At 39.4% G+C, this 24,358-nt stretch overlaps 1 protein-coding gene across 9 annotated transcripts in view; it reads left to right on the forward strand.

The window, feature by feature from the left end:
- The window catches only part of PIBF1 (progesterone immunomodulatory binding factor 1), an 81,197-nt gene that overhangs the window by 39,933 nt on the left and 16,906 nt on the right, over positions 1-24,358 (forward strand). For all 9 annotated transcript variants that reach the window (XM_088667472.1, XM_088667475.1, XM_088667470.1 and 6 more), the window contains exons 11-16: positions 1,008-1,173; positions 3,398-3,548; positions 9,826-9,916; positions 15,919-16,021; positions 18,021-18,151; positions 20,809-20,893. In XM_088667472.1, the coding sequence (XP_088523598.1) occupies positions 1,008-1,173; positions 3,398-3,548; positions 9,826-9,916; positions 15,919-16,021; positions 18,021-18,151; positions 20,809-20,893 (727 nt within the window). The remainder of the gene's footprint in view (positions 1-1,007; positions 1,174-3,397; positions 3,549-9,825; positions 9,917-15,918; positions 16,022-18,020; positions 18,152-20,808; positions 20,894-24,358) is intronic.

Below are 24,358 nucleotides of genomic sequence, written 5' to 3' on the forward strand. Positions count from 1 at the left end.
GAGCAATTAGAGTTTTTTATGGTAATTCCAGATTGGGTGACAAATCTATTTTCAGATGCCGCGGAAATTGAGGTAGGGGGAAGAAGAACTAATTGAGCTACAAAAAGACAATGATCTGCTGAAGTCAAAGTTTATGAAATCGTACCATGAGTTTTGGTTACAGGAGGAATTTCTTTTCTCTATCCTGCACTATGGACAGTGATTAAGAAGCTCCTTATTGCATTCCCAATATTGTATTTGGTGGAATGTGATTTTAGTGTGGTCATCCAACTTTTCTCCAAGCTAAGAAATTGACTACAAGGTGGCTAAACATTGCAATTTAAAACTCCTGCTAAGTGACTTTAAACCAGACATTGGGAAACTGGTATAATTTCATCACGCCTATCCACCGCTTTAAGAATTTCCTGAAAAGTCAAGTAGTTACTAAATTCAGTACTGTATCTAAGACGCTTGCCAAATGACTATCAGACTTTGAAAAGCTGGTATCACTGGATCATGTTAATCCATTTTGTTGAATTAATTGTACTAAATGGTTTTAATTGGATTTTGAATTAATGTGAAATTAATTGTGTTAATATTGTCTTTAGCGGTTTGTGCAAACTGCTATTCTGAATAATGCTTTTTATAGGGCAGGGTAGAGGTCACTACCCTGTGCCTAGAGACAGACAGTCAGGCCATGTATATGCAGCAATGGCCAGAGAAGGAATGACCACTGGGAGGAGCACAGAGAGAAGAAACACCATGGTACATCTGTAACAATGAAACTGGATGCCATCATCTGCCCCAGCTGCAGTAAAACATGCCTCTCCCATTTTGTTCTCCACAGCCACAGCAGGCGCTGTAACTCTCCAACGGTTTGACTTTACCCCCCCAGTGGTGCATTTTCCCATTGTTTCTTTGAAGCAAAACCATATCATCATAATACTAAGGATATAAATTGTTTGCTGTCTAATTGACTTTGTTGAGCTTCTTACTATTTTGCATTTTATTCCCTTGGGTGTTTTCAGGTACAGACAACTGCAGATCAGCACAGAAAGTAAAGTAGCTGAACTGTTCCATCAAAATAAACTGAAGTTGTTTGAAAGCGAACGTCTACAGCTGTTGCAAGAAGAAACCTCCAAGAACCTTTCACAGTGTCAGCTGGAATGTGAAAAATATCAGCGAAAACTAGAGGTACGTAAGAAAAGCTTCCGTAAGCTGCTTCAGTGTGGGCAGGTCCCATGGTGTGGCTCCTCATCGCCATTCCCCTCCTTCCATCGGAGTGGTGATTGGCTGGTAAGGAACTGCATCATTGTAATTTGGTGCTAAAGATAAACTGCTTGCAGCACATGAAACAATCCAAAGTAGGTCTTACCTTAAGGTATGTTTTGATCATAATCATGCTGTACTGTCGTTGAAACCATTCTGAGCAAATGAAGACTAATTATTTTGTCAGTAGACATTGAAAGGTCATTTTGGAGAAGAGGGCAGCTGTGTTCTGTTGACTTTACAGGTGGCAATACTTATTCTTGGAACATCTGTTTTTCCCAGCATAGTATCGTATATTGACAGAAAGGAGACAAGTAGGACCTGCAAACAACATTTTCCTGTTCAGGGTTCTAGCCAATTAGCCATCATTCTCCTAACAGTTATAAAATTAAATTATTATCACATATTTATAATGTCTAATACTGCATTTTAAATGGTTAATAATTTTAATATTTTTGCCTTCATTTGCATATCTAAGCCTATATGCTAGAGGTCACTAACCTTTCTGGGCCAGTGGGCACATTTAGAATTTTAAGGAAGGGCCATTGGTGCCAATCACAGAATAGCTGTTATGGTGGCATGCTATATCACAAATTGGAAGTGTGGGGCACGGCATAACTTGAAATGGTTGCTGTGGGGGCATGGTAAAAACACAAAATGGATATTTACTGAGACCTGTTGTGGGCACCCAAGGAAGTTCATAGTTGGTTACCCCTGCTATATGTCTTCTGGAAGCATTGTAAAGCTTTCTTGTTTGGACTGAACTTTCTTGTTTAGGACCTAAGCTTAAGCAAATATGGATAATTTTTTGTTTTTTTTTTACATACATTTAATTGGGTTTTACCTTTTGGTATTACAGTGGTGCCTCGCTAGACGAAATTAATTCGTTCCACGGGTCTTTTCTTATAGCGAAAAATTCGTCTAGCGAATCCCATAGGAATGCATTGAAATTTTTTTTGATTTTTTTTTGCCCATAGGAACGCATTAATTGAATTTCAATGCATTCCTATGGGAAACCGTGATTCACTAGACGAATTTTTCATAAAACGCATTCATCTAGCGAGGCAAGCTCCGCTCGAAAAATCCTTTCGTTAAGCGGAAATTTTGTTAAGCAGGGCATTCGTTAAGCAAGGCACCACTGTACTAATTTGTTAAATGGTTGATCACACAGGACCTTTAAAGAGCTGTGATAGACATGACAATAAACTTTTTTTATTATAATATATGCTGTTTTCACACTTGCATGCATTTGCTTCAAGCACAGCTTGTGGGTTGTTAGGGCTGGGTTGAGTCCCCCCCCCCCATTTTTAAACAAGTTTTTCTCTTCAAACAAAACTATATCTTCTATGACACTTGTTTTCTTTCAGTATAATAGCTCAGAGTTTTGCACAAACAGGATACAAGATTCAAATGAGGTCCCCCCCTCCCCCCCAAAAAATAATTCTATTAATTCCACCCACCTGGTACCTCAAGCTAATTTCCTCTGACTCTCAGTAGCAGCTTCTTGGAGCATTGCAGTAGGAAGCAGGAGATGGACATCTGAAAAGGGAAGTTGTTAGGAGACCCCTGCAACTCCCAGAATTCTCTGAGAAGAATGATTGATTGTTAAACCACAGGGGTGGAGAAAGGGCTTCTCTAACATTTTTCAGCACTCTTGACAAACTACAGCTCCCAGGGGTCTTTTGGGGGAATCCATGACTGTTTAAAGTGATACAATACTACTATAAATTTATACAGATGGGAGCCTTGCTTTTTTTGCATGTCTTTCTATATACCTGTTTCCATGCGGCATAGAATCTGAAGTTTGTACCCCAAAGCAAAGATAGTCAACTCTTTATTTCTGACACACTAGAGTACCAGCAACCATAAATATTAATTTAGGGATTCAGCAAAGACTACCAAATTGTGGACTAAGATTGGATTCCTTTTGTAACTGAAACATGTTTAATGACTTTGGATTTGAGAGTCACGATACAAATCTGTACGTAGTACTGCTTTTAATAGAGCATATTGGATTCTTATCTTAATTGTAAGTTAAATAGCAATTGAACTGTGTAGAACTCATTACTTTAACTGTTTGGGCTTTTGTCTCCCCCATAAATAATTTATAGCCTTCTGTTAATTAACTTTCATTTTAATTTTCATATAGGTTTTAACCAAAGAATTTTATAATCTTCAAGCACTGAGTGAGAAACGGATTTCAGAACTTCAGGCACAAAATTCTGAGTACCAGGCAAGGCTTGACACGTATGAAAAGCTGGAAAAAGAACTTGATGAGATAATCATGCAAAGTGCAGAACGTAAGTTCTTTTAATTCACCCTGTTCTTCCTGTAGTGTACTGTGTTGGAATATTTTTATAATCTGATCGCTGTTAATGAGATTTGGAACATTTTAAATCCCAGGAATTTTTAGTAGATATTGAACATGCAAAAGTGTAGTATTTAACATCAAATACATATTTTATTGTGCTTTAATTGGCAGTGAGAATATTTATTGCATTTTGATTATCTCCTTAAATTACTTTATAGTAAATACTTTCTACTGGCTCAGATTCCCCCGGGGACATGCATGTCAGATCTATGTGCAGATGTTTTTGGTTTGTTTTTCTTTCCAGTCATATTTGCTTGGAAGATTTTGGACAAAGGCTGTTGAAGAGAAAAACAGGGAGAAGCACCCCATTGCACATCTCTTTAGTTCTGTTATGTCACAACAATTCACTATTATCTATCAAAGGTGATGATGGGGGGAGGGAGAGCTTCTACTGAAGAATTTCTTTTTTATACATGATTTTTATTGGATTTTTGATAATTTTATACACATAAAACATAACCATTTCAAACATTAAAATACAAGGTACTTTTGAACCTTTGGACCTCCTTCCCTCCCTCCATGGGTTCCATGTTTAAGTTTAAATTTGCTGCATCTTTTACCATTATCCATCTATTATATAACCATAATTTCCACAAATAATTCTGCATTACAAGTGTCATTACATCCCTGCCAAGATTTTAACTGTTTACAGTGGTCTTTTAAATAAATTACAAATTTACTCCGGTCCATACCTGCCAAGTCTCCCGCTGAAAAATGCGGGATAAGCAGTGGCGCAGCACCGGAAGTTGCGTAGAAGCAACTTCCGGCGCCGTTCTTCCCATTTGTGGGCACCAGAAATCGGGCAGAGAGGCACCGGAAAGGCTGCCACCATGCGGCCACCACCAAGATGGCCGCCAGGCATGCATAGAAGCAACTTCCGGTGCTGCTCTGCCCGATTTCCGGTGCCCACACATGGGAAGAGCGGCACCCAAAATGGAGGCTCCCTGGCAGGTAGGAAATCCAGGGGATTTCCGGGATTTTTTTCCATTTGGGAGAACAGCGGGAAACGGATTAAAATCCGGGGGTTTCCCGTGAAAAACGGGATACTTGGCAGCTAAGCTCCAGTCTTTAGAAAATACTTGATCTTCCCGGTTTCGGATCTTCCCCATCAGTTTCGCCATCTCCGCATACTCTCATCAGTTTCATCTGTCATTCTTCTTTTGTTGGTATTTCTCCTTCCTTCCATCTCTGGGCTAGTAGCATTCTCAATTTTAGTATATGTGCTGCTGAAGCGAGCACAGGCTAGTAGCATTCTTGCTGCCGTTGTTGCATACATAAAAAGTATTTTATCTTCTCTTGGTAACTAATAATAATAATAATAATAATAATAATAATAATAATAATAATAATTTATTATTTATACCCCACCCATCTGGCTGGGTTTCCACGGCCACTCTTCACTCTTCACCTATTATACCTAGTTTTTGGGGGGGTTTTCTTCTGGTTTTTTAACAACTGTATTTTTGAAAATTTTCTTTAGTTCATTATATATCATTTCCCAGTGTACAGGTCCACCACATATGGTAAAATGTCCTTCTCTTTACATTTCCAACACGATTTTGAACTTGTTTTGTACATTTTAGCAATTTTACTCGGTGTTAGATACCAACGATACATCATTTTCATATACGGTAGTTTTCTTTCAACGAACAGCATGCAGTAAATTTTATTTCTTCTTTCCATAACTTTTCCCAAGATGAAAATTGGATATTATATCCAAAATCTCTAGCCCAATGTATCATCACTGCCTTGATTTCTTCATCTTTTGTATGCCATTCTAAAAGTAATTTGTACATTTTTGATAGTACTTTGACATTATTTTCCAACAGATCTATTTCAAACCTCGATCTCATTATATCAAAACCTTTTTTTAATCATTCTTAAAGACATCATTTAATCGGTGATACTGAAGTCAGTCCGCTAATAATTCTCTAATATCTTCAATTTTTTTCAGTTTTAATTGGTCTCCCACTTCTTTTAACAAATCTCTATAGGTGGCCCACTTGCCTCTCATATTTACCTTTTTAACCGAAATTGCTTCCAATGGAGAGAGCCACCACGGTGTTCTCCATTCTCATAAGTTCTTATAGCTATCCCATGCCTCGTAGATTGATTTTCTTATCAAATGGTTCCTTTGTGTACTTTCATTTTATTATACCACAAACATGCGTGCCACCCAAATCTATTATCGTGACCTTCCAGGTCTAGTAAATCTGTATTTTTTAACAAAATCCATTCCCGCAACCAGCAGAGGCAGGACGCTTCATAAGATAACTTCAAAACTGGCAGGGAGAAGCCCCCTCTTTCTTTAGAATCAGTTAGTAATTTCTATTTTATTCTTGGTTTCTTCCCCTGCCAGATTAGATTGATTATTTATTAGATTACTTTCTGTCATTCTTTGAAGTGTCCCGTCCCACCTATCACAGGTATAGATTGGGGGCGGGAACATTCTCCGTAGCACATTCATTTTTACAGCAGATATTCTACCCTAAAATGATAATTTCATCCTTCCACGTACTTCGAAATCCCTCTTAATTTCTTTCCACGTAGATATGTAATTGTCTTTAAATACAGTGGTACCTCGGTTTATGAACACAATTGGTTCCGGAAGTCTGTTCATAAACTGAAGTGTTCATAAACTAAAGCAAACTTTCCCATTGAAAGTAATGGAAAGTGGATTAATCCGTTCCAGACAGTCCACGGAGTACTTAAACTGAAGCGTTCATAAACTGAAGCAAACTTTCCCATTGAAAGTAATGGAAAGTGGATTAATCCGTTCCAGACGGGTCCGCGGAGTACTTAAACTGAAATGTTCATAAACTGAAGCATGGGTGTAATTGGTTCCGGAAGTCTGTTCATAAACTGAAGCGTTCATAAACTGAAGCGAACTTTCCCATTGAAAGTAATGGAAAATGAATTAATCCGTTCCAGATGGGTCCGCGGCATTCATAAACCGAAAATTCATAAACCGAGGTGTTCATAAACCGAGGTTCCACTGTACATTTATATTTTGTGCAGTTAACCATACCCCTAAATATTTAATCAGAAAAGCACCTAAAGCTCCAGTTATTTTTATCCAGTTTTTCTTTAGCTGCTGTTTATTCTTCTGCTAAAGTGATTGTTTTGGAAAGTGTTTTAGTATTTATTTGTTGTGCTGGACGTTTGTTGTTTTTATTAATGATTTTACGGCTGTAGTTATACTTTGTTACATTTCCTGTGTAAGCTGTTCTGAGAGACTGTTTACTTTTAAAGGTGGCCTAGGATCCAGACCAAGGAAATAAATGGTTTATTAGTTATGTATTGGATTGTAGCAGCTCTGGTCCAAAGATGATTTTGACTTTGCATTATCAAGTTGTAAACTTTAGAAAGAACTCTTTAACATAATATAAATGTGAATTATCCACTTTCATGTTAACGAGTTTAGAATGCAGAGATAATTCATTTGTTTCTTAACAGTCATAACAATAAATCAATCAGACATTGAACACATAGATCATCCAGTTAGTAACAAAACGCTTGGACTTTCTAGAATCTCTTTCCAGTATCCATTCTCTGCTATTCATTCTAGCATATACCCATCCTTCATTCTTGTCCAGAGCTATTTCAAGTTACAATTTGAAATATTTTTTTAAAAAACTTCAGGTGTGAGAGCCTAATTTTTGTGTGTAAGAAAACACTTTAAGAAGAAAATTTACTGAGGGAATATATAACATCATATGGCCCATTCAGTGGCCTTTGACAAGAGAAAAAAAATAGAATAAGCAGCATATATCACAAGTTCAAGTTTTTGCAAGATGGACTATCTACTATTTCTTATCGTCATTATTGATAACACTAAAACAGACATCCCCAAACTCGGCCCTCCAGCTGTTTTGGGACTACAACTCCCATCATCCCTAGCTAACAGGACCAGTGGTCAGGGGTGATGGGAGTTGTAGTCCCAAAACAGCTGGAGGGCCGAGTTTGGGGATGCCTGCACTAAAACATACACTTTACATGATGACTGTGCAATAGTTGTCTTGTGGTTTTAAAGCATACCAATTTAATCCAGAGAAATATGCAGCAACAGCAATGTGTGCAACCTAATTTTTCTCTCTCCTTACAATCTTCTATTTGTTGTCTATACTTGGCAAGATCAGACTCTGCCAAGCAAGCTTGGCATTTGTTTTGATAATATAATAGCTCACATTTCATTAGTACGTATGTGAACAAGTCTTATTATAATGCTAATGTATATTTACTATTTTGATTGAAAATACCAGAAATATCACTTTGGTATGTTTAGGATGCATGTTGCTATATTTTCTGTTGTCAAAAGGCCTATTGATAGAAGCTGGATGTATGTTTTTATAGCGTTTGCTGGAGCTTGCAGAGAATATATATATATATGCATTCAGATTTGAGAGACTGTTGCCAAAAATATTTTGTCCTGTACATTTTGTGCTCGTAATTATTCCCCTAACCATGTATAATTATGCTGTTGCATATGCTGCCAGGAAAAAGAACACTCACTTCCAGAGCTGAAGAGTGCTTGTTTTCTCCTTTATATCTTAGAACAGGGCGGGAGATATTATTAATGTATTTCACGAATGAATGGCTCTTTAAAGGGAACCAACACTAACAGTCTTCAGAAATGACACATTGATATTGCTGTGAGACGTAAACATTCAGCCTGCTGTCTTTATCATTTGCACGCTACTGCAAAGGGAATGATACTGCTCGCCTCTTTTGGGAAGCCAGGGTATAGAAGTTGTGCCCGTAAAATAAACCTGGCCTGGCCTATTCCATGTCTCCCTTACCAACTGAGCTTGGCTTTGAGGACAACACACACACATCTTTTTCAGTACATGTACCAAACAACCTCATTTCCCAACTTCATTTCATACCCAATGCCTGGCATATTGCTGCAAGCATGGCTCGTCTACCCCACACTGTCCTCCATGTTTTTGGTGTAATTCTTGAAGTTCTTTTGATTCACCACATCTGTAAAATTTCAATAGTTACCAAACAGTACCAATTGGATAAGGGACGCGGGTGGCGCTGTGGTCTAAACCACTGAGCCTTGGGCTTGCCGATCAGAAGGTCGGCAGTTCGAATCCCCGCGACGGGGCGAGCTCCCATTGCTCGGTCCCAGCTCCTGCCAACCTAGCAGTTCGAAAGGACGCCAAAGTGCAAGTAGATAAATAGGTACCGCTCCGGCGGGAAGCGTTTCCGTGCTCTGCTCTGGTTCGGCAGAAGCGGCTTAGTCATGCTGGCCACATGACCCAGAAGCTGTCTGCGGACAAACGCCGGCTCCCTTGGCGTATAGAGCGAGGTGAGCGCGCAACCCCAGAGTCGTCCGCAACTGGACCTAACGGTCAGGGGTACCTTTACCTTTACCAATTTGATAATTGGCTTTTTGTTTAATTTAAAACATTTTTAATCCACCCCTTAGCAGAAAAGGCTCTCAGATTGACTTACGAAAATCAGTGGTAAGACGATCCCTGCTTCCTATTTAAAATATATATATAACACAAGGGGAAAGGGAGAAAAAAGACAAAAGGCAAACTCAGGCACCAGACTTTAAAGTTAACGAACCAAGTGGAACAGAGAAAGTTCAGGAAGACATTTTGAACAGCTGCCATCAGGTGGCAGTTGAAGGAGAGGCCAAAACCGTAAATAATCATGAAGAAAAATAAGTTACCATATATTTGTAAAATAATAATTATATAGTACAGTATTACTGTATAATTAGTATTAGCATATTAGAATAGAGATTGTTGGGGCACAATAAAACCGGCAAGTCCAAAGTTCAAATCCTATGAAGCCATGCACTGGGCAACAAATCTCTCTCATTTCTGGCAGTTGTACAATGGCTTCCTACGTACTATTTTAAGTTAATTGACTGAATATATACTGAGTCCTGGATTCGTCACCTTATTCATTTCCATTTGTTATTTACCCTAATCCTTGTTTGTTAAAAATCAGCTAGCTGGACCCCTTGTGTATCTTCAACCTTCATTTCTGTGTACTGTTTATTTTAAAATATTTGAAAAAATGAATATTCTTGTGGAGAAACTAAAATGAACAATTCCATTAGCATAACCTGAAACCCCCTGATCTTTCTTACGCTGTATGTGTACATATAATTTATAGAGTTGTTCAAAGGTATGACTTGTTCTCTTTTTCCTAGATGTTCTGCTGAAGATTATTTTCTATTTTTATAGTTGAAAGTGAAGAAGAGGCAGAAAGAGTTCTGTTCTCCTATGGATATGGTGCAAATGTTCCCACAACAGCCAAAAGGCGGTTGAAGCAGAGGTAAGGACAATACGAACTTCCCTACACTTTCTTTCTCTTTTCCTCTTAAGAAAGGAAAAGTGTCTCCACCCTGCAGACAATTGCTAATTGTGTCTTTTCCTCTGGTGAGTGGATGGCGTTACCGACTAAGCATCTCTTAATTCTTTGTGTGCATTGCTTGTTGCACTCTGTGATACAGGGCATGTGGAAAGGGGCGGGGTGTTGATGTGTAGAGAAGGGTGTTGTCATGGAGAGATAAATGTGACTTGATAAGCTTGTCACCTTTCCCAAGCTCATAATTTTGTGCAGCTAAGCAATTGTAAATGGCCCTTTCTTAATCGTCATAATCATCTTGCTACTTTTCTAGCACGCTTCCTGCCTTTAAAAACATTAACGTATTTAAAATACCTTTTGTTAGTGCATTAAAGCTAAAACTCGATGGTAATTGGCTGTGTGTGTGTGTGTGTGTGAAAATGGTTCAATTTTTAAATGTAGTTTTTTTTAAAAAAATATAGAAGTAAACAACAGTTTTAGGTCAGCACATGGACATTAACATCTAAAATGTTAAATTAACATCTTAAAATGTATAAGAAATTTCTTATATATAAGCGATTACTTCATAGTTGATGCATACTGCCTAATGTTATAGGTTATAGTTTTGAATTGCAACATACAAAAATAAAATTAGCTTAGCAACCATTAAAAAATTGAAAATATAATGCTGTATGCCAGGTATAATGTGAATCCCAGTGAACGGAAATAATCCAGATATAACTCATTACTGTTACACAGTTTACATAAAATCAAAAATTCCTGCATGAGTCAGAAAATAAAATTTGGCCTGAGTGCCATGCATCACATGTACTCCCCCCCCCCTTTATTGGAGCCAGAGCACCGAGGAACAAATTCTAGGAGTAAAGAGGGTTTGTTTGTTATCCATTCTGGCTTCAATCCTATTTCAATGTAGGAGAAAAATCACAACCTGTATTAGTACCACAATAATGGGTTCTCCTATCCTACGTGGGGAGGCTAAACATTTTAAGGATTTAACTAAACTGCAGCACACATAGACCCAGTACAGATATAAGTAATGCTCCCTGACCACCTAATGTGGTGTATGAATTAAATAATCATCGTTAAGAGATCATAAGTTTCCACTGGGCTTGCACATTCCTCCCTCCTCGCATGTGAATTATCTCCTTTTTCTGGTGAGTTGATCATGGTTGGCAATATATGTGCACCTTTACCAGTTCAAATGCTAACCGTGACGAACTGCAAACCAGAGTTTGAACCATGGTTATGGTAATAACTGTATTTTACACCTGCCTGCTTAGAAGTGTGCCCTGTGCTCTTAGCAAATAAATCAACAAAGAAACAGAATATAGGCGTGTGATTACAGTGCAAAGGAAATATAGGGAATTTGCACACAGCAGGTTGAAAGAAGGAGAGGAAAGGCATCTCAAGTCCACGGGGCATTCCTGATCAACTTTTGCACTTCCCGAACCCTGCCCCCCCCCCCAATGTAAAACAAAACCAAATGTGTCACCAGGGCTGTATCTCTCTTTGCACTGCAAGTTTAAAGTCTTCCTTGCATTGCAGTGTTTTTCAGTTTCATTCACCAAAAAACGCACCAGGGTGGCCAACAGCAAATGCTCCCCCCCACACACACACACCCTGTGCCGCAGCAAGCCTATTCCCCTCCTACATTTCATGACGGTATCATTCCACTGAAATGACGTAGCACTAGTGGAGTGGTGCAACTGTTTTTAAGGTCCTAGCTGGGCTCAGTGTGGGAAAAACTAACATGTCTGACATTCCAGTAGCACCTTAGAGACCAACTATGTTTGTTATTGGTATGAGCTTTTGTGTGCATGCACACTTCTTCGGATACACACATGCACACGAAACTTAGTTGGTCTCTAAGGTGCTACTGGAAGGAATTTTTTATTTTGTTTCGACTATGGCAGACCAACATGGCTACCTACCTATGTCTGACATTGTAGTCGATCCCACTTGAAGGAAAGCATATCTGACATAAGGTAAGCGGATAGATTTGGCTGGAGTTCCCACATTATTCATCTATAAAAATCAATGCTGAAAAGCAAAACCATATCTGTTCTGCTGTAGTAAGTCAGCATTTCTCAAGCTGTTGAAAGCTCTGCTTGTTTAGAAAATTAAACCAAGAGCAAATTTCACCGCATGTCTGTCTATGGCTAGTTGTCTGTTTTCCCCCTTAATGTCTCGCACAGCACATTTCAGCTTCAGGTCATGCTGCAATAAATGCACATTACACATACACTGTGCTTTATTGCACTAAGTACAAGTAAACATTTCCCAAAGAGGTAATGACTGTTATAAACTCTCTCTTCCTGGACACACTGAAGTATTGTGCACATTCCAAGAGGCCTGCTTTTTTGAAACAGAAAACCATTTACCTATGCTTGACTGAACTTGAGCATATAAAGTGTTCATTTCAGTCAAATTTGGTTTGAAAACAGCAGAGAAGACTTCCTGGCTATGCATTTTTGATGTTTTGTATATAAACTCCAGCTGAAAAAGCAAAACACAAAATGTTTATTTTTATCCATTAGAAATTAGCTTTAAGCATCTGAATCAGCATGAGAGAAGTTTTGAAAATGTAATTGTTTTCTGCATAGTATGTATATTGCTTGCATAATTCTTGGTCACATTGCTGATTCATGTTATATGCAACAGGCACATTTATTTTATACAGTAGTACCTTGGAAGTCGAACAGAATCCGTTCCGGAATTCCGCTTGACTTCCAAAACATTCAGAAACCAAGGCACGGCTTCCGATTGACTACAGGAAGCTCCTGCAGCCAATCAGAAGCCACAGAAGCCCCGTCAGACATTCAGGTTCCAAAGAACATTCGCAAACCAAAACACTCACTTCCGGGTTTGTGGCATTCGGGAGCCAAGACGGTTGACTCGCAAGGCGTTCGGGATCCAAGGTACAACTGGAGAGAGAGAGAGAGAGAGAGAGAGAAAGCGCGTTTCTTGTGACATCTGGGTCTTAAAGCTGGCTACTAAAGGCGTGGATACTTACTGCTTCTTTCAAGCTGGCACACGCTACCCCATCTCACATTTACCACACCCCATACCCAACCAGTCAGCACTACTGGCTGTCTTTCATCAGGCATGATGGACAGAGGTCCAGAGGATATGTTAGCTGCAAAGCAACAAGTTTCTTGTCCATACCATCTGGTCACATAAATTGAAAATTATCTTACAAGACAGAGCAGTCGAGCAACCTCACGACCACACAACAGAGCCTTAGCCCGGGAAATGCATGTTCTCCCATGCATTATCAAAGTTCCCATGTCTACATTAAGCCATATATCATCGAAGCTTGCTTCCCATTATCTATTGCCGCCACCACGGATTGAATAAATGGCGGATTTGGAAAGTGAATAAGTGCATCTAGTACCTCATTCAGGCATATACTCAGCTTCCTTTAGAACCCAATTTTATTTATTTGTTTGAAGCACGTCGCCAAAAGGTCCCCACAGTAGCTTGCAAAAATTAATAGTGAGACATTTATTGCAGCAACAAATGTATATGTCAGGTAGAAAGTGCCAGTTTACTGTTGCAAAATATTTTCCTTCCCATTCATTAAGGGGACATGTTAGGAAGTCCAGAGGATCTGAAGCCTCCCCATTGAACACCCCCTTTTTCAGTTGCCAACAGCACAGTGGCAAGTATCCATGCATGTAACACAGAGGATTGGATAGATAGCCCTCCCTTTCCATAAACTGAGAGGGAGATCCACTTCATTCTGAAGGCTGTGAGATGCCCTCCCAGTGATGTGGGATTCCACTTTGATTATCCTCAATTTGAGACAGTGTTTAATATATCAGTATGTTAAAAATATACTCAATGAGGAAGAGGTGAAAACTTCCCTAGGTATGGGAAACGTATTCAAACATCAACATTTTACATTACCGTGGTACAATAAAAAGTTTAAAACTGGCAAATTCTCATGGAGTAATTGTAGAATCATCTTGGAATTCATTTCAGGAATGTAGAGATTTTATAAACAAGCCTGGATCTATAGATCATTCCATTTTGCTGCACATGCACACCCACTAAACAGATAGCAGGGGGGGGGGGAGTTTCCTGGATTGTGCCCTGCTGCTGCACCCATATAGGTTATGGGTGCTCAGCTCCTGATCTCAAACAACAGGAATGCCCACACAGCCCCAGTTCTGCCCATAGAAGAGTAGTGAAGCCATTGCATCCCTGCCAAAGGAAGTTAAGTGTGTTTGAAGTCACATTGAAATTTAATGGGACTTTATATCTGTCCAAAGGGTAGTGTTGTGTTGTTGCACTTCAAAACACCCAACCTAAAATTGATAAAGTTAAAGTTGATAAAGTTAAAGTTAAAATTGATAAAGTTAAAGTTACACCCCAAGAAAGAGATTTGTAGAGATTTCCTATTGTACAGCTTAAGTGTCTAGACTACTGGTGCTTCAACAAGAATATAGCTATTTGCCTTTTTTTCTGAATATAGAAAATACTATCAATTTTTTCATTTATTTGATAATACTGTAGTTCACTCACAGGACACCATATCACCTACATAAAATAAGCCAACTTTGCATTGTTCAATATTTTGGTTCATGTTTTTCCTCACTTTTTTTTAAAAAACATGCATTACTTCATGTGTTTACTTCATTGGTTTTATAATTTACTATGACTTAGATAAGTGCAAGCTGGAGAGATGTTTTTCTGTAATTACTGCCTAAAGGTAATTTTGTGGTCCATAGATGCTTTCTGATAATTATCTAAAATGCAACAGATAAAGGCTGTTGCTGCTGTAAGCAAAGTAATACGATTATGTTATGGGAAAGAAGGAGAAATATTGAATATTATTGTTCTAACCCAGTTAAAGTTGCATGTGTGGCCTATGGGCTTTGAACAGTAGAGATGGGAAAGAATCCAGTTCAGCCCCCAAACTGAAGCGGGTTCTTCCACACCCAAATATTTCTAATATGTTTTAAAGCAGTCTTGAAAATAAGCCCACCAAAATACTTTACTAACCTGGCTTCTCACATACAGCCCACAAAGGGAAAAGGCAGCACATTTTCAGAAGCTTCTTTGCCTTCTTGTGTGGAGGCTTTTTACCTTTCACACATGGGTTGACTTAGGCCCCAAATATCAGAAAGCCCACCTCCTTCCCTACAAACCTTTCAGGCATGGGTAGGCAAACTAAGGCCCGGGGGCTGGATCCGGCCCAATCGCCTTCTAAATCCGCCCCGTGGACGGTCCGGCAATCAGCTTGTTTTTACATGATTACTGTAGAATGTGTACTTTTATTTAAAATGAATCTCTGGGTTATTTGTGGGGCATAGGAATTTGTTCTCCCCCCCCCCAATATCATCCGGCCCCCCACAAGGTCTGAGGACCAGTGGACCGACCCCCTGCTGAAAAAGTTTGCTGACCCCTTCTTTCAGGTGTTACGATTGTCCTCATTACCCTGACCTTTCATACCTGGGGTGTATACCGGTAGATGATAGATAGATAGATAGATAGATAGATAGATAGATAGATAGATAGATAGATAGATAGATAGATAGATAGATAGATAATGACCCATCCTATTCTAATAATTTAACAAAAATTGTGTATTACTTAATTGTAAATATAGCCTCTAAGCAGATGATTTGGAACCTCTTTTTACTGTTTTCAATACCGGTTTGTTAAAATTTTTGCAACCTGCCCTGGGACCTCATGGTAAAGGATGGATAAGAAATCTAATTAATGATTATCATCATCAGGTGAGTGGCCGTTGTGTTGTTCCGTTGTGGCACAAATGGAGAGCTGACATGTTGTTCCAGAAACACCTCTATAGCAGAATTAGCAAAACATCTTTGCAACTCATACTTTATTGTCTTGTTTTGCATGTTAAAGTATTAGTGGAAAGTGTGGATAAATGTAGGTGGCTTCATTTGTCATATTTGGAAGACATATCTGAAATGTCCTTTCCCTCTGTTTTGGCGCAGTGTTCATTTGGCAAGAAGATTGCTGCAGCTAGAAAAGCAAAACACGTTGCTTGTAAAAGATTTGGAGCATCAGAAGGAACAAGTTGCCCAAATTTCACAAGAGGTACACAACTCTCAACAATATCTATACATATATGTATATACTGTATAATATATTCCATCCATCCTGAATTGGCATTTTTAAGCAACGTTTTTACTGCATTTGTTAGCCAACTGAAGAAAGCATGCACACTAACCCTTTTCAGAGCAATTTATGTTGTATTAAAGCAGAGATCAAAATACAGATTAGTGTGCAGACTAAACAAAAATGCAGACTAGACAGATAAGTCTCTGTTTTCTGAGCTGGGGAAGAACTAGCAAAACTGGTTCAATGTTCTTGAGGTTCCCCCCCCCCCCATATAATATTGCTGCTTTTATATAGTTTCTTTTAGATTCCTTATCCACTAAAACATGCATACCTGAGAAGTCACTAGTTTTCCCAGATTTCTCAGGCTCTTGAGATTTTTAGTATACAAAGTTCATTAACTTCTGACACAACTGGTAAAATAGCAAAATTCTTTCTGAACTTACCAATTTTTAAAAATCTGCTTTTAACCAAAATTTATGGAGTGTTCTTTTACTGATACTCTGGTTGTTGCGCTTAAAGCCAAAATCATAGAATTGTAGTGTTGGAATGGACCCTGAGGGTCATCTAGTCCAACGCCCTGTGATGCAGGAATCCTGCCCACAGCTGACCCTGGGTGGACTTGAACTACCAACCATTTGATTAACAGCCAGACACATTGACCCTATGTGCCACCGGGGTGGGGGTGGGGGGCAAATTGCCTATAGCCAGAACACACTGGGTTCCATAGTGGGTGGTCTTGCCAAAGTCATTTTTCATGGAACCCCACAACCTCTTTCTATTTTATTTTAATTTTTTACCTTGCACAGCTGAATGTGCGCAAGTTAAATGTGCATATGTTGCAGGCTTGCTGCATAAAGAAGGTGCCTTATACCAAGTTATACTAGTGTATTTCCCCCATTCCTGCTGAACCAAGCCTGGTGGATTGTATGCCCTGAGAAAGGGGCGTCCAGGAGTGTGACCAGAGATTGGGGGCTTAGGCTGCTCAGCTCTGTCACATGACCTGGCAGCCCGATATAAGTTAAGCTAGCCAAAAGGATGGTGTAACTCGGATACTATTTTAAAGGCTTGTTTTCCCTCTGTCAGACTGAGATCTGGGATCTGACACACCCACTTAATTTACACCAGCTTGCTTTACACCAGCTTCTTGTGCATAGGATTGCTCCTTAAAGGCTTTTTACAGTGTTAGCAAGCTGTATGGGAGCTGAATACTCTAAAAAATGAAACTTTAAAAATTCCTAGGTTAGCATCCATTTTACTGATGACTCTAGATTTGGCTTTATAAGTGTTTGCTATATTATATAAGTGTTTGCTATATATATGTTATATATTTGAAGTGACCGCCAAATTCTTGATGTGGTATGTTCTAAGGCAAGGCTGAGAAGGAAATAAAGAAGTCTTTAAATGCACATCTTGGCTGCATGTCTGAGATTGCGTGACAGTTGAGGCTTACTCTCAGCCAGTTACAACTGAAATTTAAGCTCGATGGGGTTTAAACTGTTGTCCAGCAACTTTTACAATTGTGTTCATGTGCAGTTTACAAGATGATGTTATTAAGAGAGTATAGGTCTAAACCACTGAGCCTCTTGGGCTTGCCAATCAGAAGGTCGGTGGTTTGAATCCCTGCGACAGGGTGAGCTCCCACTGCTCTGTCACAGCTGCTGCCAACCTAACACTTCGAAAGCACGTCAAAGTGCAAGTAGATAAATAGGTTACCGCTCCAGCGGGAAGGTAAACAGCGTTTCCATGCACTCTGGCACTCGTCACGGTCCTCCGTGTGCCAGTAGCGGTTTAGTCATGCTGGCCACATGACCCGGAAAGCTGACTGTAGACAAACGCCGGCGCCCTCAGCCTGAAAGCGAGATAAGCACCGCAACCTTTGACTGGATTTAACCGTCCAGGTCCTTTACCTTTTTTATTAAGAGAGTACAATTCTCATTCCTGAAATTGAAAGAATGATACTTTTTACTCCCCACAGCGGGACAGAGGTAATGCGTTGCTCAACCAAGTACAACAGCCTTACAGGTATCTCATTGAGTCTGTACAACAGAGAGATTCTCAGATACTTTTACAGAAAGAACAGATTGCGCAGCTTGAGGAGGATATTAGGTAAGCATTCAGTATATTATTTTAGTTGGATTCTGGATTCTTTTTCTTCATTTTAAGGTCCGTTTAACGGCAGGACAGATTAAACAACAATGCCAAACAAACACGGTTTAGTCAAAAGTTTTTATCTGGCTGCCAGTATAAAAGAAAATCTACTGCATTTTTTGTTTGTGCCTTGGTATGTTTTATTGGTTGGTTGCACGCCATTAACTATTTTACTTGAACCTTTGAGGAAGCCATTTGTGCAACACTGCTGCTCTTTATTAAATACCTATTTCAAAGTGGCAATCAGCACAGACATTGAAAAGATGTCCTGTAATCTTAGTCACACACATGACTTCCTTGCCTCCTTGAAAGTCAAGGGGCATGAATTACTCATGCTACCTTTCTGCAAGGCCAGCAGCCTGCATGAAGATTCAATCTCACCAGTCAGTTGTGCATTGTCTCTGAATGATGGGCTCAATTTCTTAGTGCTTAATACCACACATCCTCCCCATGAAGGATCATTGACTTAGGAAGCAATGAATGCAGCGGTTAGTCCTTCTGTAACATTTTATTCCCTTTTCTCCAAGGGCAACGGTTAAATTCTCAGTGTAAGAAATGATTTCTCAAACGTCATAAAGCTTGTTATTATTTGTACAGCCAGACATGTAAGCTTAAAACAATGCCTGTGGCTTCTTATTTGTAGAGAATTCTGGTGTAGAGTGCTACCTTTGTTCCTCCTTTGCTCTTTAGGTCAGTTATAGGCAGCAAATATTATAAGGCCAAAGAGTGAACTGTCCAAGAATCTTACGTTTCACAGGTCATGCATTCCAAAGCAGTATTTCCCAGGTTTCTATCTGAGGAAATTTTTCTGTAATAAAACTGTAGGCACACTTCTTTTTTAACATGTGCATAAGCATGAGAATTACTTGCCCACAGAGGAGCCTATGCCCTGTGGATATGTGCCTCTTAATTGGAAATAGCTGAGTCTACAACTTGTATAGGGAGATGGCAGGCAGTCCCATCTAATGGTAAATTAATTCTGTTCTGTGTCTCAAAGGCAATTGATTGATGCAGACCCATGGCAGGGTTACTCTACCCTGGGCGGGAGGTAGGGAGGACAGGGAACTGATAGGAAAAAGGGAAAACCGGAGCATAGAGTCATGGCAAAATGCAGCAGGCCTCCTCCTTTGCTGGCGGAGACTTTGTTCTGTTTGCAGCTTTTAATTAGTTTCTCTCTCCTGGCACATTTGTATACCCCAGGACACATTTTGAGAATTGCTAATGTCATCTTTGCCCTCAGATAACACGTCATGTTCCGCTAATTGGAGTCTTTTCCTATTGTATTATAATAGCAGTCATTATAGGATGTGTGTGCTCCTTATGGATCACAGTTATTATATATGTCTTAAGTGCCACAAGGAAGGCTGGTTTTGATGTCAGGCCAGTCAGATTGTCCCCTCTCCCCCTGCCCAGGGCCAACAGCCCTGTGAGAAGGCTGGGAGGGAGGGAGGGAGGGAGGGAGGGAGGGAGGGAGGGAGGGAGGCATGCAGACACCATTAGGGCCTGTGGCGGTCCAGACTGTCCCCTCTCCATCCCACAGGGCCAACAGACATCATTGCCCTGTGAGGAGGAGGAGGGGGGTTTTGGGGAGGGTGTTGTTTGCGTTATTGTAAAATAGTAGAAATGTTAAATTGTAAACCACCTTGAACACCTTGGCAAAAAAAGAAGTGTACAAATCCAATAAACAAATCAAATACAGAATTTCCAAGCAGTGTTTATAAAACATTTTAAAAGAAAAACATACAAGAATTACAGTTCAGCACAGTAACATAAAGTTTTAACTTTCCAGGAGTAGTGTGCCTGGGACTTAAAACTTTTCTGTCTTGTCTGCGTGACCTCATTTCTTAATTTGTCTTAATTCATAAACCCGCAATGGTAATGCTGCTCCATCCTTTTATTTCTGTTGATTGTTTTTTAATCTCAGTTACATCTAGGTGATTTAAGCAGAATAGCATGGAGAAGCTCATTGTGACACACTTCATCTCTTTATTTAAAGTATCCCCAAACAATGCATCTCCACCTTTTTCTCATAAACTTCAACAAAGACATAGAGTTGTTCCAGCATTTTCCTCATACAGTATGCAGTAGCTACAGCATTTTTGTCAACCTCATTTTGTTTTGTTTTTTAATCTGAGTCCCATCCAATTTTTCAACAGCCTCCTTGAACTTTGATGGCTTGTGCTATGCTTGAACAATGCTAATAAATCAAAGCAGAATTTAATTTATTGTGCTTTTTCAGTATAGAGCAATATTAAAGAAAATTAGGTCAGCTGACTAAGCGCTCTCATTTGATTAATAGTACAAAGCATGAACTACTTAAACTAGTATATTTAATGTTTACAGTGGTTTGTCCCATTGAAATCAGTGGTACGTGGGGTGGTTTGAATGGTCTATAGCTCACAGCCTAAAGATAGCATTCATGTTTTCTTTTGAAAATGAATGTAAACATACAGGTTTTAACGAGGACAAAGTTTTTCTGTATTTTGTTGCTTCAGCATATGCTCATGGTTGCCAAGAATTGCTTTACAAATTCATGTTGTAACCAGAATAAAAGATTAGAAAAGATCATCCCTTGCTATTACTGTGTTTCCTAATACTATCGCTTTTTCTACCAGTCTTTTAAATAAAGAAAAGGCGGCTTTGCTGCGTGTCAAGAATCAAATGGCAGCAGATTTAGAAAGACTTCTAAATCACCGTGAGGTAATCTTCTTGTTTTAGCACAGCTATTACCATATATTGGGTTTTTCCCAACATGTTAGTCATGGGGCTGTTTTGTTTTTCTCTCTGCTAATGTTATTAAATATACTGGAAGCAAATGCCCATCCAAGCACCTCCCTCACATTTCCCAGGTTGTTTCCCTTTATCCTCTGCCCCTCCAGTTGCCTCATGAGATTGGCTGTTGAAGGTTGCTCTCACTGCTGAAATTTAACTTGGGTGATGATAGCTTCTGTAATGGATAAATTAACTCATGCCAGCCACAGAATGTACGGCCGCATCTCAGTCTGACTTGCTCACTGCACCTTCCTAAGCCCATCATTGTGGGCTAGGCCATGCCATGTTACTTCTCTGCTTGGCATTTACTGTATTTTTCCGTATAAGACGCCTCCTATTTTGGGGGGACACAGATTTAAGAAAATTCACCCTCAGCTCTATCCGTGTATAAGATGCCCCCTAATTTTGGACATTATTTTTTAGGAAAAAACCAGTATTACACACAGAAAAATATGGAATTTGTTTTTTATTTGGAAAATATTTGTTCACACTTCTACTCACGGGGCCACTGGGAATACACAGTTTGTTCCCAGCATAACTTGCAAAGCAGGGCAGCTGTCACTGAAACCATGGTTTAGCGTTACACAAGCAGGCCAAAGCGAGCCTGAGTCTTGTGTTCTCCTCCATCTCCCCCCACCTCCTCTGTTGCAACCACAAGAGAAGTAATTGAAGTTTTTCATTTCCAACTACAGGCATTTTCAATGTTATGTCTGAATCTGGACAAACTGTGTTTAGTTTTCGTTTATTTCTGTGAAATGTAGTTAATGTCAATTTGTGGTTTATGCCTCCAGCTTCTTTATTAGCTGAGGTTAATAGAGAATTGGAGGAAAGCTTCCAATCTTTTTGTGGACAAGGGTTGGGGCGGGGGGGGGGGGAGTGCATGAGCCCAAGGCTTCCCAGGTTTTGTTCACTCCAGTTTAGTGTTGCATCAAAACAAGGCTGTTCTCTCCCTCCATCACTGGAAATGTCCTGAGATTACCAAGGTAGAAAACTGAAAAGCACATGGAACCACTTGGTCCTCCAAAACCCATGCAGATCTTAAACATTTAAGATTTCTGCAGAAAAGCTCGAACGATCTATCTTTGATTGGGAGGAGTTGGGGAAGAGGCTATCTATTGCTAGAATACTTTTAAAAATTGTACTCAATGAACACAGATATATGCTTTTTGTATATATCAGTGGTTCCCAACAGGTGGTGCGCGGACCCCCAGGGGTCCGCGAGCTATGCCAGAGGGGTCCGCAAGATGCTATTAGAATAAAAAATATATAAAAAATATATTAAATATATTTTGTATGATAACAGATTTTTTGTTTTGGCTGCTTCCTGCATGAGCAGAGTCTAGCACAAAACTAGAATTAGATAGAGGCAGTAGTTCTGCTGTATGCCATTAGGTGGCGCTTTAGAAAACACTACTGTTTTGCAAAGAGGCAGCGCACGCATTCTAAACGCTCACCTCCCCAAGATGCTTTGCGCGCGTCGACGCGGCTTCATTTGTGCGCTACTGCGCAGGTACCCTGTCTTCTCCATTCCCCTCCCTCCTCCCTGGCGCGCGCTCACTTTTTAATTTTAGGATTAGGAATTAATGGGGGTCCTTGTCACAATAGCGGCTCGATGAGGGGTCCTCGAGAAAATTTTGTTGGGAACCCCTGGTATATATGTTTAAACTCTGTGTTTAGTACCTTGGTGCCACTCTGGATATTACTTCCCTTGAGCAATTAAGTTAATATATGTGCGCTTAATTTCTTCCTCTTTTAAATCATTATTTCACCCTTTATGCTGCTTTACAAATGTGTTCTAGGTTTAACCGTTGGCAAAGTACTTTCAGATGATAAAATGAAAAGTTCTATTAAATTACAAAGAGCTTTAGTTTGTGTTAAACTTTGTACATTAATTTCCATAAATGCCACCAGCTGTTTTCTTTATACATTTATTGGCTACCATTGTCTTGCATGTGTAATGAATGGTTAAGTTATGATACACATGCTATTAAAAATATTTTAGTACTTACACTAGATGTATTATACCTTTTTATTATGTCCTTAACACATGGTGTCATGCAGTATTAACAGAGGATTCATTCATTTTACCCTCTGTGAAAAAAGATGTTTCTCAAGAAGAGAGCTTTAAATACATGCAAAGACAAAAGTTAGCAGCTTTATATAAACTGTTGAAGACTTTGGACATTCTCCCACAACAAGATGTTAACTATTCTAAATGTGCTTCTTTTATCTGGTGGCACTTCGTGAAACTTGATTAACAAAATCCATCTTAGCAACTATTCTTATATGCCTTATACTAGAAGAAGGAACATGGGGCCCTAGGTGCCCAAGCACCCACAAAATTCCCCATGAAGGGGCCGGGCACCCACAAATTTCAGGGCCAGGGGCATACAATCTTCATGGCACCCACAACCCTGGGCACCCACGGTCACGGGGCCAAGTTGGCACTCCTGTTAGGTTGTACTTTATAATGGGATTATTGAATGTCAATATTGTTGACACTGTCAAGCTAAACTTCCTTTATCACTTCTGAAAAACTCTTTGTTATAAACACACCATTACAGCACAAGTCTTTACGGATATGAAAGTAACTTAGGTTGCCATCCACTGAACACAGTCGGGCCTACTTTTGAGTGGACATATATAGGATTGCACTGAAGCAGTAAGATTTTGTATCTTTTTGGTCCCATTGTGTTTATGCTGTGATGCACCATCTCTTAGTACAGACCCAGGTCACCAGGCTTGAGCTTCTACAGCCACCGCCTGCCATGAACCACCATGGCAGGATTGGCAGCAACAGCAGCAGATATGTTCTATGCTATTGATAATAGATTAACCTCTTGTTAATTGTTCTGTTTTAAATGTGCATTTTATATTTTACTTCCTTTAGTAAAGTTTTCATTTGAAATGTTTAAGATAATATTTGAGTTTCCCGTTAATTATGTTGCTTTGAATGTATACTTTATATTTGACTTTCTTCAGTGTTTTACTCTGGATTGTTTTATTTGATGTTTTAATGTTGTAAACTGCTTTGAGATTTCCCCCCCTTAAAATATGAAGTGGTATAGAAATGAAATTAATAATAATAATAATAATAATACCACCACCACAGGGAACCATTGTATCACCAGCGCTTTTAAAAATCCCTCCACTGTGTTAGTCACATGGCAGCAGAGACCTGGTCTGAATAGAGACATTGAATTCTTATCTCATTATACAGTACCTGATAAAGCTATTTTTGGCCATCTCATCCCTTGCTTTTTTCTGTTAGACCAATTGTAGTCGTTAACAGTTGTCAACTGGTCTACCACACCTATCAGCCAATCACCCATTCCCACCACCCTTCTGAGTAATACCCCTCCCCACCTATATATAAAGCACACTATATATAAA

Source organism: Zootoca vivipara, chromosome 4, assembly GCF_965207765.1.
Source record: "Zootoca vivipara chromosome 4, rZooViv2.hap1.1, whole genome shotgun sequence".
Taxonomy (NCBI): Eukaryota; Metazoa; Chordata; class Lepidosauria; order Squamata; family Lacertidae; genus Zootoca; species Zootoca vivipara.